This window comes from Labeo rohita, chromosome 18 (genome assembly GCF_022985175.1).
Source record: "Labeo rohita strain BAU-BD-2019 chromosome 18, IGBB_LRoh.1.0, whole genome shotgun sequence".
Classification (NCBI taxonomy): domain Eukaryota; kingdom Metazoa; phylum Chordata; class Actinopteri; order Cypriniformes; family Cyprinidae; genus Labeo; species Labeo rohita.
In genome coordinates this window covers 10,785,538-10,801,762 of record NC_066886.1, presented here as the reverse complement: position 1 = coordinate 10,801,762, position 16,225 = coordinate 10,785,538, and the positions used below count along the sequence as shown (strand labels likewise).

At 37.5% G+C, this 16,225-nt stretch overlaps 2 protein-coding genes across 2 annotated transcripts; one reads left to right on the top strand and one right to left on the bottom strand.

Annotated features, from left to right (window-relative positions):
• The first annotated feature begins 7,062 nt into the window (after positions 1-7,062).
• has3 (hyaluronan synthase 3) lies at positions 7,063-12,981 on the top strand. Its single transcript, XM_051135890.1, has 3 exons — positions 7,063-7,777; positions 9,311-9,412; positions 9,484-12,981. The coding sequence occupies exons 1-3, from the start codon at positions 7,148-7,150 to the stop codon at positions 10,411-10,413; spliced, it is 1,662 nt and encodes a 553-aa protein (XP_050991847.1). The 5' UTR covers positions 7,063-7,147; the 3' UTR covers positions 10,414-12,981.
• A 518-nt stretch (positions 12,982-13,499) lies between these two features.
• chtf8 (CTF8, chromosome transmission fidelity factor 8 homolog (S. cerevisiae)) lies at positions 13,500-14,977 on the bottom strand. The gene is made up of 3 exons (XM_051135894.1): positions 14,715-14,977; positions 14,516-14,633; positions 13,500-13,922 (listed from the first exon to the last, which is right to left on the bottom strand). The coding sequence occupies exons 1-3, from the start codon at positions 14,735-14,737 to the stop codon at positions 13,689-13,691; spliced, it is 375 nt and encodes a 124-aa protein (XP_050991851.1). The 5' UTR covers positions 14,738-14,977; the 3' UTR covers positions 13,500-13,688.
• Positions 14,978-16,225: the final 1,248 nt, after the last annotated feature.

Below are 16,225 nucleotides of genomic sequence, written 5' to 3'. Positions count from 1 at the left end.
TATCAGTATAAATGGTCTTACAGCTGACAGCAAATTTCAGGTGTGTAAAGCATAGAAATGTAGGGATGCTACAGAATTTACTGATAATTTACTCACCCCCATGCCACCCAAGATGTTCATGTGTTTCTTTCTTCAGTCACAAATAATTAAGTTTGAGGAGAACATTCATATAAAGGACTTCAATGGGGATTAACAGGTTGAAGATCCAAACTGCACTTTCAATGCAGCTTGAAAGGGCTCTACACAATCCCAGGCGAGGAATAAGGGTCTTATCTAGCGAAACAATCGGTCAAAAAAAAAAAATGCATATACATTTTAACCACAAATGCTCGTCTTGCACTAGCTCTGTGATGGGCATGCATGTCTTCACGCTTTATGTAATCACGTTGGAGAAGTCATGTGCGGTTAGTACTTTGGTTAAAAAAGGTAGGGTAGGGTGAAAAACTCATCTAATTTTCTCCTCCAGTTTCAAAATCGCCCGACATCGTTGTTTTACCCTTTTTTGTAAAGGGGGTTTGAGTTACTTTCCATGTTTCCACGCGTGACCTTTCCAGCGTGACTATGTAATGCATGAGGTCAAGCTAGTGCAAGATGAGCATTTGTAGTTAAAAAGTATGTAAATTTGTATTTTTCTTAAAAAATGACCAATCATTTCGCTAGATAAGACCCTTATTCCTTGGCTGGCATTGAGTAGAGCCCCTTGAAGCTGCATTGAAACTGCAATTTGGATCTTCAACCCACTGGCCAACACTGAAGTCCACTATATGGAGAAAAATCCTGTAATGTTTTCCTCAAAAACCTTAATTTCTTTTCAGCTGAAGAAAAAAGACATGAACATCTTGGATGACATGGGGGTGAGGAAATTATCAAGAAATTTTCATTCTGGAAGTGAACTTCTCCTTTAAAGGCTAATAATAAAAATGTATTTTGACATCCATGTTTAGCTTTTTTTTTTGTATATTGCATATCGCACTTGTGTTTGAACCCATATTCAGGATGTGCTGGCTCATATAATTACTGTGTAATGGGTAGCTGCCCGGTTGGAAGTCGTAAACTTTGTCGTAGTGTTTCTGCAAAGAAGCCTCACAGGCTGTTGAGGTGTCTCTAATAATTGCTTCTCTGGTTAGGATCCAAAGACGTTTCCACAGCAAGGGGTAAATCAGTGACGCCACTGCGCAGCACTGAAGCCAGGCCGATGGAGAGTCACACTTTCACCTTCCTTCCCTGCAACCCCCATACTAACCTTCCCACGACTGCTACTCAGCCATGAAAGAGCCATTACGCTAATTACTACTCCTGCCATGCAGCGGAATCAGAAAGAGAAAGGGCGTGAGCGTGTTTTACCTGGCCGGTGAATTTCGGAGGGATCGTTTCGGAAAACAGAGCAAGTTTTCATTGGGTGCCGGAGGAAGACACAACTGAGATGGGAATGTTTGGGGATGCCGTGGATATTGATTACGTCCGATCTTGCTGCAGTCTATCTTTCTCTTCCTTCTCTCGCAGATCTCTTCATCAGCCGGTGTTGGACCTGCATGCTGCCAGCAGGAGGGGTGCAGGGAGGGGTGATAGATAAATAAATAACCCAATAAAGGATGCATTGAGAGGGTGTGTGTGTAGCCAAGGGAAGAGGGTGCCTGCTTAAACAGTCCCGAGTCTTGTTGAAGGTTGGCTGCACTGCAGAGCAGGGGGAAAAGCACGGAGAAGGGACCTTGAAGGATTTCGGGCTGCACTGCAGACAATGCCACTGCAGTACAGCGCTGACACAGAGGCATGAGGTCCACCGGCGGACCCCCAGCCTCCTCGCGCCAGGTGAGAACTTAATTCAGAGCTGATATCGCAGGCCTTCATGCCTCGGGAGGAGAGGGAGGGAGAGACACAAAAAGAAGGGGAGGGAAGCAGAGGAGGAGGAGGGTAATGGTGCTGTATTTTTGGAAAAGGGATCTCCTGAATTAAGTGTGGCTGGAATAAAGATGTAGTGTGAGCAGGAGGCTGAACAAGGACGGTGCTGTGCTCCACTGTGGTGGAGAGGAGCGAAGCAGACGCCTGGCATACACACACTCGCGCACACACCGGCTCGGAGAGGCTGAGAGAAAGAGAGAGAGAGAGCCCACCGTCACAGCTGCGGGGCTGGGAAGGTAAGAGACGTTTAATTCAAATGGAGTTTCATCTTCTGTCTGTATGTATTGTGGGAGTTAATGAAATATGAAAGCATGCAGAGTCATATGTTCATTGTGTGGTTGTATGTATGTGATACTAAAACTGAGAGAGTCAAAACAAGGAGTTTTAGGATGGGTGTGTGTGTTTTATTGCACAAATAGGCTACTGTATGCTTGTGTTTGTACAAGGTACTAAAAAAATCACTGCTGCACTCAAATGGTTATGGATAGCTTTTAGTATTCAACTTGAGAAAATGAGTGAATGTGTGAGATTTTTAAGAATTAAGAATTACAATCTTAGTCCTTGTGGAATAAGGCCCTCTGTTTTTTGGCACCCTTGTTAGTGCCCTGAGGCTGAGTAAATAAGTGGGCAGGGGGGACGGAGTAAAACAGGAAAGGAAACAACGGGAAAATTGTGTTTTAAGGGCTGTTGCCCGATTAAAGGAAAATTGTGTCTGTTTAGCTTTCCATGTCATACAGTTATTGACAACACAAGGTCTGGTGAGAGTTTTGAAAAATGCTTCTGGGTTTATACAGTTTGCCTGTACAAACTAGAATATTGAGCAAATGTTCACAGTTCACCCCAGCACAGAATTTACAAAAGACTTGGTCAGTATTACATGCACATTCAATGTGTTTATTTAACAGGACTAAAATTATTATCCTAGCAACTTCATTATTGTTAAATCAGTTTTATATAACTAAATGTGAACATTAAATCATTAAAACATTAAAAGTTAAAGATTCTTTGTGTTTTGGATGTTGGATATTGCATGTGAGAGGCTGAAATCTCTATAGGTGCCCCCTAGTGTTTTGTTTTATTGTTTTGTTTTCTTTTATTTCTAATTTTCTTCATAATTAAATTCTATTTTTATTATGCACAATGACAGATCAAGAGAAATCATTTAAAAAACTTGTTTAAAATACATGCCAAATGCTTACAAATGTAATTTTTGTTTACATGTTGGTTGCCTTTCTTGTCACGTGACAAAACAGCTTCCTGCATGTTGGTTATTCCACATTAACTTTGATTTGGCATATGACAGTTTTCATGTAATATTTTAAACATTTTAAAAATGTATTCAAATATTATGAAATATTAATGAATATATATTCATTTGTTATATAATTGTACATTTATTTACTATTATTATTAATAATTAATATTATATTTATAAATTTAAATGTATTTAAATGAATTAAAAGCTATTTTATTTTTAAATATTTTATTTCATTTATTTTCTTAGAATCTCCATTAAGTTACACTAACTAGACAATTTTGACATTTAAAAAGTATTTCAAACAGCTTCCTGCATGTTGGTTATTTTACATTCACTTTGATTTGGCATATGAAAGTTTTTCAAATAATGTTTTAAACGTGTATTAAAATATTATGAAATATTAATGAATACATATTCATTTATTATATAATTATATATTATGTAATTATATATTAATTTATTATATAATATATTAATTAATATTATATATTAATTTAAATGTAATGATATTTAAATGAATTAAAATAAAATATATATTAAATATTTGTATTTTATTTTATTTATTTATTAGAATCTCTATTAAGTTAAACTAACTAGAAAATTTTGACATTAAAAAGTATCCAAATTTAAAACAGCTTTCCGCATTACATTTAAATTAATTAAAATAAAATCTATATATTTTTGGTATTTTATTTTATTATTTATTTTATTTTATTTTATTTATTTCTTAGAATCAGTCACACTAACTAGACAATTTTGACATTAAAATTAATTCAGAGACTGAAACCATGTTTGTCATATCTTTGATTTTTTTAGTTTAGTTTTTTCTTTTTAAATAAAAATACACGAAAAGGCAAAAAAAGTGGGATTTTTTTTAATCACTAATCATTTTTTATATCAAACTTCATGCTTATGAAACATGTTAAATGGCTATAAATGGGTTTTCCCATTATGTACAATGTATCTATACACTATCTAATTTGCATATTAATGTGGTTTTGGGTCAACATGTAATGAAAAAAGAAGTGTCATAATGTGAGTAATAATTAGCAAGATTTTCATCATAATATCTAATATTTCAAGGGAATATTGATATGTTTTTTTTTTCCTCTATATTCACTTGTTGTGTCTCCCAAAATACATAACAAACATGGTTCAAGTCCTGGTGTCCTCTACATTGGACAGTTGTTGTTCTTTCGTAGAAACAGAAAGTCATATATATTGAGATGTTGATTATGACAAAATTTGAAAATGATTCAGATGACAAAATATTGTCATATTTCCATATGGGTGTTAAATTTGATCACTGAATTAATGTCAGCTATTTTAAAGACCAAGGCCAAGATTTTTTGATGAAGAGCTATGATACCAATCACATTATGAAATGACTGTGGAAAATGGAGTTTTATAAAGTTTAAAGCTAGTATATTATGTATCTGACAGTCTAATTTGATCATTATTTCATTTGATAATTATAATGCACATTGTACTGGCACATGCTCAGTTTACCCAAACACATCATGCTCTCCCTTCCAGCCATTCATCTCACTTCCTCTCACCTGCTGCCCTCCCTCTTCAGTTGTGGTGATTCCCAGCCCCCCTTCATTCCTCTCCCACCTCCTCCCTTTGTCAGTGTCCTGTCCTGCATCCAAGAGTCCTCATTCTGTCTGATCCACACCTGAGAATACAGACTATTTCAGGGCAAGAGGCTTCGGCTGGTCACCCCACTAGCGACCTGCAATGCACCTGTGACTTCATACAACACTTCTGGATCCTGTCTACTTTTATGTCATCTGTGACCACCTGCTTTATCAGGGCTGAGCGTGCACGATTACCTATGATTATCCCTATGATTACTCACAAGAGAAACAGACCTAAGAACAACGCAGTGCAGCTTATGGAGTAGAATAGATTTATTAAAGGCATAACCAAGGATATGAGGTAATTGAGCTCTCATGGACTGATCTCCACGCAGGCGGTGAATATCTCATCATGACAACAGTGAGTAACCAATGACCTCTGACCCTTTTTATTTGTTGAAAGTTAAAAGATGATTAATTTTCAGTTTTTCACTGTGACATCCAGGGATCATCCAGAATACAATGCAATAAATAATTGCATCTTGGCTGTGCATCTTGAGTTGACATAACAGTCCTACCATGTGATCAAAGGCTATAGTTTGAGCACCTTTAATCCTTTCATCACACATATGGTAGTGGGTTTGTTTGCAGTGTTTAGTGACTGAGTGATGGTTAGTGTCCTGTTTGACATTGGGCTCTTCTTCACACCCGACCCTCTGAGCTAACAAGCCTCCGGAGGAAGATTCCCTCTAATTATGGTCAAACATAACACTCTGAATCTGCCTGCTGTCTCCATCTGACCCTCAGGGTCTTTACAGTTTGCCTTTGTTCACATCACAGGAAAATGTATAGGACAAGACAAAAAAAGGGTTGAGTTCATTATAGTGCACTGGCAGTGTTTGGGGTTTTTGCCAGTTCTGATTCCAGACACATTGCTTAAAGTTAAAACCAAATTGCTAATATGAAAGGATCAGTTATGTATTTCTTGGAATTATATGACGTAAAACAGCTAAATACTGGTCTGGCGCAACTGTAAATAACTGTGGGAACAGTCAGCCACTGTGGAAGAAAAATCAACAACCACTTCAGTGGAAGTCAACGTTATTTCTGCCACTCTTCTCCATTGCAGTGACTGTTATGATATAAGGGCACTGAGTGAAGCGGCTCTTTCTTTCATAAAAGGGGGAGCAGGAGGCAATTGAATGAATGAAAGCGAGGATTGTTCCCTAGTCTGGGTGCCACTGATTACCTGCCAAACTCAGCCTAGCCTTTAATTAAAGTCATTAACCTGAGAGAATGAGGGGAAAAAAGTGAGAAAGACAACCAGAGAGAGTTTCACATGAAGTTTGTAGTATTGTCACAATGTTAGTTGTTGCCAATGTTTTTTTTTTAATATCTATATATAGCTATATAGCTATATATATATATATATATATATATATATATATATATATATATATATATATATATACATACACACATATATACATATGTCATATATGTCTATATGTATATTATAGATACACATTTACACACACACACATTTTATATATATATATATATATATATATACACATTGTGCATATATATTTAAATGCAAATGTGTGCATGTACGTATATATATATATATATATATGTGTGTGTGTATATATATATACACACACACACACTTACATGTAAACGCTATATATAATTGTGTGTGTGTACGTATGAGTAAATGTGTATATATGTATATGCATATTTACATATATACTGTATACACATTGTATATATGTAATATACATATGTATGTATATCTGTCTCTCTCTCTCTCTCTCTATATATATATACACACACATACACATTGTATACACATGTAATTGCGTGTGTGTATTTCCGTACAATTATTTGTTGTACAGATTTTATGCTGATTTTATTAAAAAATGTATTACGTCTGTATAAGATGGTTTTCATTACTAAATCTTATTAAAGAAAATATAATGATATAATAATTGGAAATAATTATACTGGGAATAACAAACAGACTCAAAAGTAAAACAGACTAATGGGAATTTAGAGGTAAATGCAAAAATCTTGATGGTCATAGAAATAAATTATTTAAAAAAATAATTTCTATTTTTTATTATTTTAATTTTTATTCACTCGATTTTGGGGGCGAATTCACATCATCATGAGATTCACTGTAATTTACAACTAAATTCTTATTACTAAAATACATTATATCTCCCTACATATCTGTCTCTATCTACTAGGATATCTGCTGTTGATATTTGGATTTGTCATGTTTTAAAACTGTTAAACATCTCTGTTCCTCTGTAGAGGAATTGCTACTGGTGGGAGTGAGAGAAAAAAAAAAAGCAAATTATGTTTTTTCTACCATTAATTGTGATCTCTTTTTTCCTCTTTTTAGATGCCCTCTCGCTTTGGCACTGCGGTGCGGATCTTCATCACCACCTTATTCGCGGCAGTGGTGCTTTTTGCTATCCTCCTGGCTTATGTGACAGGTTACCAGTTCATCCACACCGAGCAGCACCACCTGTCTTTCGGCTTGTACGGTGCCTTTCTATCCCTCCACCTCCTCCTGCAGAGCCTCTTCGCCTTCCTAGAGCACCGTCAAATGCGCGGCCCCTCCAGACCCCAGCACCTGCGACGCACCGTGGCCCTCTGCATCGCAGCTTATCAGGAGGATCCGGACTACCTTCGCAAGTGTCTTCGGAGCATTCGCCGCATTTCTTTTCCTGGCCTTAAAGTAGTGCTGGTGGTGGATGGGAATCGGCATGAGGATGCCTACATGATGGACATCTTCCAGGAGGTGATGGGGGGAGTGGAGCAGACGGGCTGTGTGGTGTGGAAGGGGAATTACCATAGCGACGGGGATGGAGGACAAGGGAAAGGCTCACTGCATGCCGAGGAAGCTGCACGGGTGGCCAGGGTGGTGCGGAGCTGCCGTTACTCCTGCATCATGCAAGAGTGGGGTGGCAAGAGGGAGGTCATGTATACAGCCTTCAAAGCACTGGGAGATACTGTGGATTACATACAGGTAAGTCTAGACCCCACTAACAACCTAAAATGAATAAAACGGAAACAATCCTGCCTGACTAAATGTTCACAGAATAATAGGACAAGTACCCGTAAAATAATAGGAATGAAGAGCATCCATTCCAGACATGCTTACTTGTTACTCTCACAAGGATCATCAAACTTGGTTCTGAAGGTCTAGTGTCCCACAGAGTTTAGCTCCAACCCTAAACAAACACACCTGAAGCAGCTACTCAAGGTCTTACTAGGCATGCTAGAAACTTCCAGGCAGGTGTGTTGAGGAAAGTGGGATCTAAACTCTGCAGGACTGAGTTTGGAGACCGCTGAGTTAGGCTGATGATACATGGGGCAACTTTTTGAGTGATGTTGCTTGGCCACTTTCCCATTGAGAATGGGTGACAAATTTGTATCTGGAATTTTAGATAAATCGTGCATCCTGTGTCTCACCTGGTTTCCCGTTGACGGCAACATTGCTTAAAAAGCTGCCCCGTGTATCATCAGCCTTATACTATGAAAAACACTGAATTTTAATATTGGTGAGCCAACGATTTACTGTCACACTTCATAGTCTGGCATCACCTCATAGTTTCCTCAATCCCACTGTAATCCAGGGGTCTCCAAACTTGGTCCTGGAAGGCTAGTATTCTGCAGAGTTTAGCTCCAACCCTAATTAAACACACCTAAAGCAGCTAATCAAGGTCTTACTAGGCATGCTAGAGACTTCCAGGCAGGTGTTGAGGCAAGATAGATCTAAACTCTGCAGGACCAAGTCTGGAGGCCCCTGAGTTAAACTGATGATACACATCACCGCATAGTTTCCTCAATGTCACTGTAATCCAGGGGTGTCCAAACTCGGTTCTGGAGGTCCGGTGTCCTGCAGAGTTTAGCTCCAATTTGCCCTGACACACCTGCCTGGACATTTCTAGTATGCCTAGACCAGTGGTTCCCAACCACGTTCCTGGAGGCCCCCCCCAGCACTGCACATTTTGCATCTCTTCTTCGTCTGACACCCATTTCAGGTCTTGGAGTCTCTACTAATGAGCTGATGATCTGAATCAGGTGTTTTTGATTAAGGAGACATGGAAATCATGCAGTGTTCGGGGGGCCTCCAGCAACGTGGTTGGGAACCACTGGCCTAGACCTTGATTAGCTGGTTCAGGTGTGTTTAATTGGGGTTAGAGCTAAACTCTGCAGGACAGTGGCCCTCCAGGACCGAGTTAGGACACGCTGTAATCCGAAACCTTGCAGCACTGAGGTCAAAGGTGAGTCTTATTACTTACCTTCACCAGTAGTCCTGAACACACCTGTGCTGTCATCAGCCTTTCATTGTTGAACATATGACTGATATCTTCAGGAACAAAGATGACCTTGAAACATCTGCGAGCCAGTGTTTGTAGTGCCACTAGTTCCCTGCAACAGTCCTTGTATTGTTCAGAGAATCAGCCTCACATGAAACGAGGAAAACAGTTGTATCTCAGATAAGGTTGCAGAGAAGTCTTCTAAATCATTGTGTATCTCTCTTGGTGTTTTGCAGGTATGCGATTCAGACACTGTGCTTGATCCAGCATGCACCATTGAGATGCTGAAGGTTCTAGAAGAGGATCCGGAAGTGGGTGGGGTTGGAGGAGATGTTCAGGTAAGAAACTTGTTTGAGAAGTTTTCCCAGAAGTTTTCTCTTCATAGAGTACTCACTGAGAGTTCTTTCAGATTCTCAACAAGTACGACTCCTGGATCTCCTTCCTGAGCAGTGTCCGTTACTGGATGGCCTTCAACGTGGAGCGGGCATGCCAGTCCTACTTCGGATGTGTGCAGTGCATCAGTGGACCTCTGGGAATGTACCGCAACTCCCTTCTCCAGCAGTTCCTGGAGCCCTGGTACCACCAGACCTTCCTAGGAAGCAAGTGCAGCTTCGGGGACGATCGGCACCTCACCAACCGCGTCCTCAGCTTCGGCTACAAAACCAAGTTCACGGCTCGCTCGCAATGCCAAACCGAGACCCCCACACAATACCTGCGCTGGCTCAACCAGCAGACCCGCTGGAGCAAGTCTTACTTTCGAGAGTGGCTCTACAACGCCCTTTGGTTCCACAAGCACAGCCTCTGGATGACCTATGAATCTGTGGTCACCGGGTTCTTCCCCTTCTTCCTGGTGGCTACAGTCATCCATCTGTTCTACCGAGGCCGGCTGTGGAACATCTTGCTCTTCTTGCTAACAGTACAGCTGGTGGGCATGGTGAAAGCCACCTATGCCTGCTTCCTGCGGGGCAGGCTTGTCATGATCTTCATGTCACTGTATTCACTACTCTACATGTCAAGCCTACTTCCTGCTAAGATCTTTGCCTTGTTGACTATTAACAAAGCAGGTTGGGGAACATCAGGCAGGAAGAAGATAGTGGTAAACCTTATTGGGGCCGTGCCTGTGACCGTGTGGGCAGCCATACTGCTCGGTGGTGTGGTTTATACCATTTACTGTGAGGTGCAAGAGCCCTTTAGTGAGACAGAAAAGGCTCTTCTTATCGCAGGCACCATCCTCTATGCCTGTTACTGGCTCATACTCCTGGTGCTCTACCTGGCCATAGTGGCCAAGCGCTGTAACAAAAGAGAGGAACAGTATCACCTATCCTATGCCGAAGCCTAGCATGATCTCTCTAAAAGATCTCTACATGCTGTCAGGGCTCATTTGAAATGGCCCCGTCTTTACCTGGTGCTGCAATCCTGGTTATAATCATGGATAAAGTCCAAGACTGTCGGATGTTAGGTGGTTATTTTTAAGCTACGTTAGCTAAGTTGTTAGCTATGGCTGCTTGAGTGGAGTTTTTGAGAGAGCCATAATTTACACAAGCTGACATCAGGAATGGTGCTTCTCATGATTATAAAGCACACAATAAGAAAGTGGCCAGCCAAGGTGGGAACAAAAAGTTGAGCCAAAGGATAAGTTGATGTAGGCAAGCTGACACACTCATATTAAGTTAAGGGGTGATGTTGGTGCTCGGATGTATAGTTATATAGAATGTGAACTGTCGAGGATAGAGAGGTGTATGCCAACACTTGAGAAACCTGCATAAGACACTAAGCTCGCCAAACCCAGTCAGTATTTTAATGTCCTTTATCTGACAATCCAGCATAATTCTATATTTCATCGATAGAAATTGTGGTGCTGCTCATACTTTTGTGGGGTAACATGATAGATAGAACATTCAAGAAAACCAACAGCATTCACAGTTGAAGTTTACAGAATCTGCAAAATGTTCATTATTTTACCAAAATAAGAGGGATCATACGAAATGCATGTTTTTTGTTTTTTTTTTAAGTACTGACCTGAAAAAGATATTTCACATAAGATGCTTACAAATAGTCCACAAGTTTACATATACTTGATTCTTACTGTGCTGTTACCTGAATGATCCACAGCTGTGATTTTTTGGTTTGTTTGTTTAGTGATAGTTGTTCATGAGTCCCTTGTTTGTCCTGAACAGTTAAACTGCCTGCTGTTCTTTAGAAAAGTCCTTCAGGTTCCACAAGTTCTTTGGTTTTTCAACAATTTTGTGGATTTTTAGATCCATCTTTTCACAGTGAGGACACCTGAGGGACTGTTACAGAAGGTTCAAATGCTCTCTGATGCTTCAGAAGGAAACATGATGCATTACAAGCCAGAGGTGTAAACTTTTGAACAAAATTCCCCAGAAAACTGTTAAATTTACCCTGATCTTCAAATTCCAAAAGTTTTCACCCCTCTTACTGTATGATCCCCCTTATTTTGGTAATTAACATTTTACTTTTGACTTCAACTGTAAATGAGAATTTCTTGGTTCTCTATAAATATTTACTACACTGTACATGTTTACAGTTGAAGATGTATCAAGTAACATCCAGTTTTAGTGAATGCATAGTGTCAGGCAACCAAAGAGGATTGTCTCTAGTGTGTTTGTTAAAAAAAAAACAATGGAGGAAAGATTGTTCTCCTATTTTTATTCTCATTCTCCCTTTTTACCAAAAAGACAAACTTGGTGGAAGTATATAATAAAAACATGTCTTTTTTATTTTCATTATAGGTGGTGAAACCAGAGCTGTAACTAACGTAGACAGTGATGCTTAAACTATTACAACAATTTTCCTTAGTTTTCCTAAGAACTTAAAAGCATAAACAGTGTTATATGTAAGTATCCAGTTATACTGCCTAAAACTTTAGACATTAAATTTTTTTGTTTACAGACTTTGAATAGCATTTCTAATATTCATTTTCTATAGAGGTTTATAATTTAATAACATTTCAATCATGCTTCACTACCAGGTGAGATTATTTTTAACTTAAAAGGCATGTGGACTTATGTTGTGATATTTACTGCATTTCCCACCCCCAAACTGATTATTTATATAACGTATTTTAGCTAATTCTGCATGTTACAGAATCTGACCATCTTTGCAAATTCTAACCTTTTCCTGTAACATAAACTTACTATATTATTCCCATTAATTTAATTACAATGTTCGGCTAGAGAGATAAATACAAAAAAGGCGAACTGAAGTAACTTATTTATGGTATGCGAAGTTAGGCGGTTTTAAAGATTACCACATATAGATCAAAGGTGTACAGTGGGCTGTTTTTCCACCGTCAGCCCACCCATGCAATAATTTGTAGATTTACTTTGGTATGAATGCTAACGCTAGCATTTTCTGCTCCCTTCCCCCCAAAACACACATTAACTCTGGCGGAGATCTAAACACTGAGGCTAGTGTGCATATGTGTGCAAGTTTAGAGAGAAGCTTTGATTTTATGAAACATTTGGCTGCTTGACTTTTGCTTGTGCATTACATGTGATAACAGTGAACTGCTGTGGACTGCAGCATCCTATAAAGCTGCAAAAATAAGATGATGACTTTGATGACACAATGCAAGTATGAAACCAGATCTACATCATGTTTACAATCAAACTTGGAATCGCATTGTTCACATTTGTGTATTTTCGGATTTTATGCAATTCAGTTGTAGACTGAGTGCCAAGACTGATACGCTCCTCAGGAACAGAGTGCGGGGCTTAAAATGATTTTTTAAAAATGAGACCTGAACAAATTGGGTTTAAGCAATATAGAAGAGGTAGAAACAGAGCCACATTTACAGTGTGGGACAAAAAAAACAGTTTTGCTCTGCTGCCTGCCAAACACAACCAACTAATATGTAGATGGTTCATTTTATTTTATCAGTGAAAACTAGGTCATGCGTTCTTTCAAGTGTATTGTAAAGTAATATATATTTTTGTAATGTAAAATTCAAAGATATTTTAAACATGCGAGTATCCTGACGCATTTTCCTAGGAAACTTTATTTTATGAAAAACATGTTAAGTTATTTTCATAACACTGTACAGATTAGGGAATAATAAATTATTCATTTTTCCATAACAGAAGAGGTTAAGTGTTTTTAACCAAAATGCACAGTTGTTTTACAGACCGCCATTGGCAGCTTATGTCTACTCACAAAATTAAATATTCAAGTGTAAACGGTGACGTTTCATCAAGTCTGTGTGTCACAGCTAACCTGTACAAAACCTAGAAATGGCCATCATGGTCTTTTTTAATCTCACATGAACTTTACATATTATGTTTTATGTATTTTATGTACATTCTGGTGTATGCGAAAGAAGCTGGATTCCTTAAATTTGGACATTTCCCATGTAATTATTTTTGCAAACACTTGTAACTGATGTTTTGATACAATAAACTTCAATTTTAAAAAATGAGCATTTCTTTACTTTTTTGGGCCTATTACTTACATTACTTGGAATTTATATTTGTTCACATTCGTGACAATGTACAAAGATACTAATCCACCATTCAAAACAACCGTATGTGAATATAAATGTTACAAGTCTAGAATTCCGTGCTGATCAGTCAGTCTCTGATATCTGAACATAAGTTATACCTTCTTTGGCACATTAGTGATGATGGGTTTGGGTCGGGTTTTAAAAATTAGCTTCTTTTTGATGAGGGCAGAAACTGTGTAAAATGTTGGGTTCTCTTGGTTTGTTTCCATTGCGTCGTCTTCATTCTGAGGGAGTCCGGAGTGCTTCATCAGAACAGCAAAGGGCTTCTCCAGTTTGACCTGTTTGCCATAGAGGATGTGATGTCCGACTATTAGGACCGGTACACCCTTGGAGAGAGGACAAATCAAGAATTTACCATAGGTAAATAGATATAAAAGTGTTTTCAGCATTTTATCTGTTTCCATATTTAGTCCAAACTGTCTTTCACAATAAAAAGCATTTACAATGTACTGCAAAAATACAATTTCTTATCATTTCAGGCTGAGATGAGACCAGTTGTGACCCTGAACCACAAAACCAGTCTTAAGTAGCACGGGTATATTTGTAGCAATTGCCAAGAATACATTGTATGGGTTAAAGTTATTGATTTTTATTTTACGCCCAAAATCATCAAGATATGTTCCATTAATATACTTTGTAAATTTCTTACTGTAAATATATCAAAACTTATTTTTTTATTACAATGCATTGCTAAGAACTTCATTTGGACAACTTTAAAGGCAATTTTCTCAATATTTAGATTTTTTTGCACCCTCAGATTTTCAAATAGTTGTTTCTCTGCCAAATATTGTCCTATCCTAACAAACCATACCTCAATGGGACGTTTGATATGTAATTGTATAAATCTAAAAAATTTAAAAAATTGACCCTTATGACTGGTTTTGCGGTCAAGGGTCACAATTATTAGAGAAAGACAAACCTCTTTAGTGTAGTGCAGGTCTCCCATTAGATTTCCAGCAAGTCCAGTGTTCTGTCTGGACACCATTTCTCCCTGCAGCTCCACCAGGAGCCATTCAGCTGGACCTTCACCAGCTTTACTGCAGGACACACCGAAAAACATTTTCAATAAGAGCTTTTAGATCATGACCTGTAAAAACAGCTTAAGTCCTTGTACCAACCTCGAGATGATTATTTGAACCATTCCTTTATCTGTTTCTTCTTTCAGGATACACAAATCACAATTCGTCCTGCTCTGTTGCCCTTCTCGTTGACAAGACGAAACAAGTGACTGTGTACATGAATTGACAGAATTATACTACTCATAGATATTCGTAAACACACACTTCTCAAATCCGGAATTGTACATGATCTTCTGCTGACACACAAGTTTCCCGCCAGTGTGAGTTACGTTTCAAAATAAAAGTCCTGTTGTAGTGGAAACCACTAGAGGGCATTCAAGGTTCGTCTGTGCCTGACTTTCTTCGGTTGTAGTTAACGTTAGGCCTGCACTAAAATCTTTTTTTTGTTCTCGAATTTCGTTAATTGTTTTCTACGTTTCTGAGAAAATAATTCAGGTAACTACTACAATAGTCTTGTTTATGAATTGTAATATCATTAAAGTTCGGAGATTGAGAGTACAATTAAAATTCTTAAACGTTATAAAGTAAAATATACATAAAGTAAAATATATGTCAGTTGTACCCAGTAGGTACCTGCGATTTTTTTTATAATTTATTTTTTTTTTATAAAGAACAACAGTAAAGCTGAGAAGTTGTGTTGTTGATTGTTGTTGTTGAAAAAAATAGATATAGTAGTTATATGACTGATTTTTATTGCAAAAGGTATTTCTAGTCGATTAACATGCATATATATTTGTAACTTTTTCATTGTTGAAAATTCAATAAAAAAAAATCTGACTTTCAAGAAAAAAACAGGGAACATAGAGAAAATGACAGGGAATTGAGGATACTCGAGAAAACAAAAACGAGTCAAAACATAACCAATTTGTATTTCTCAACTGCACAACTTACAAATACATAAAAACTTGATAGCTTTTTCATTTAATTCAATATTTAAGTAGTTAAATATTAAATTAAATAAATGTTAAATATTGTTTTTTTGTGTGTGTAAATTAACAAGTAAATACAAGTATTTTAATTTACATTGTTAAATAAAGATTTTAATGTAATATCGTTAAATATTTTTATTTAAAATAACTGCTTTCTATTTGAATATATTTTAAAATGTAATTTATAGCTGTGAATAAAAAGCTGAATTTTTAGCAACATTACTCCAGTCACATGATCCTTCAGAAACCATTCCGGAAGGATGAATAGAAAGTTCAGAAGAACAGTATTTATTTGAAATAGAAGTCTTTTGTAACATTATAAATGTCTTTGTCATCACTTTTGACTAAAAAAAAATGTACTCAACTTAAATATTGATAGTATTAATAATAATAATATTAATAATAATAATTAATTAAATGTTTCTTGATCATGTGACACTGAAGTCTGGAGTAATGATGCTGAAAATTTAGCCTTGATCACAGGAATGGATTACATGTTAAACTATATTCAAATAGAAAGCAGTTATTTTAAATAGTAAAAATATTTCACAAACGTTAGTGTATACGCGTTAGTGTATAAGCAAATATAATAACATAGTGGCGAAAATAAATGTAAAGCAG

Bases quoted from the DNA above. Each gene is read 5' to 3' on its own strand.
- has3 (XM_051135890.1), top strand. From the start codon at position 7,148: ATGCCCTCTCGCTTTGGCACTGCGGTGCGGATCTTCATCACCACCTTA. The intron at 7,778-9,310 runs GTAAGTCTAGAC...GGTGTTTTGCAG, and splicing joins ATACTGTGGATTACATACAG to GTATGCGATTCAGACACTGT. The intron at 9,413-9,483 runs GTAAGAAACTTG...GAGTTCTTTCAG, and splicing joins GGGTTGGAGGAGATGTTCAG to ATTCTCAACAAGTACGACTC.
- chtf8 (XM_051135894.1), bottom strand. From the start codon at position 14,737: ATGGTTCAAATAATCATCTCGAG. The intron at 14,634-14,714 runs GTTGGTACAAGG...TGTGTCCTGCAG, and splicing joins GTTCAAATAATCATCTCGAG to TAAAGCTGGTGAAGGTCCAG. The intron at 13,923-14,515 runs GTTTGTCTTTCT...CCTCTCTCCAAG, and splicing joins ACCTGCACTACACTAAAGAG to GGTGTACCGGTCCTAATAGT.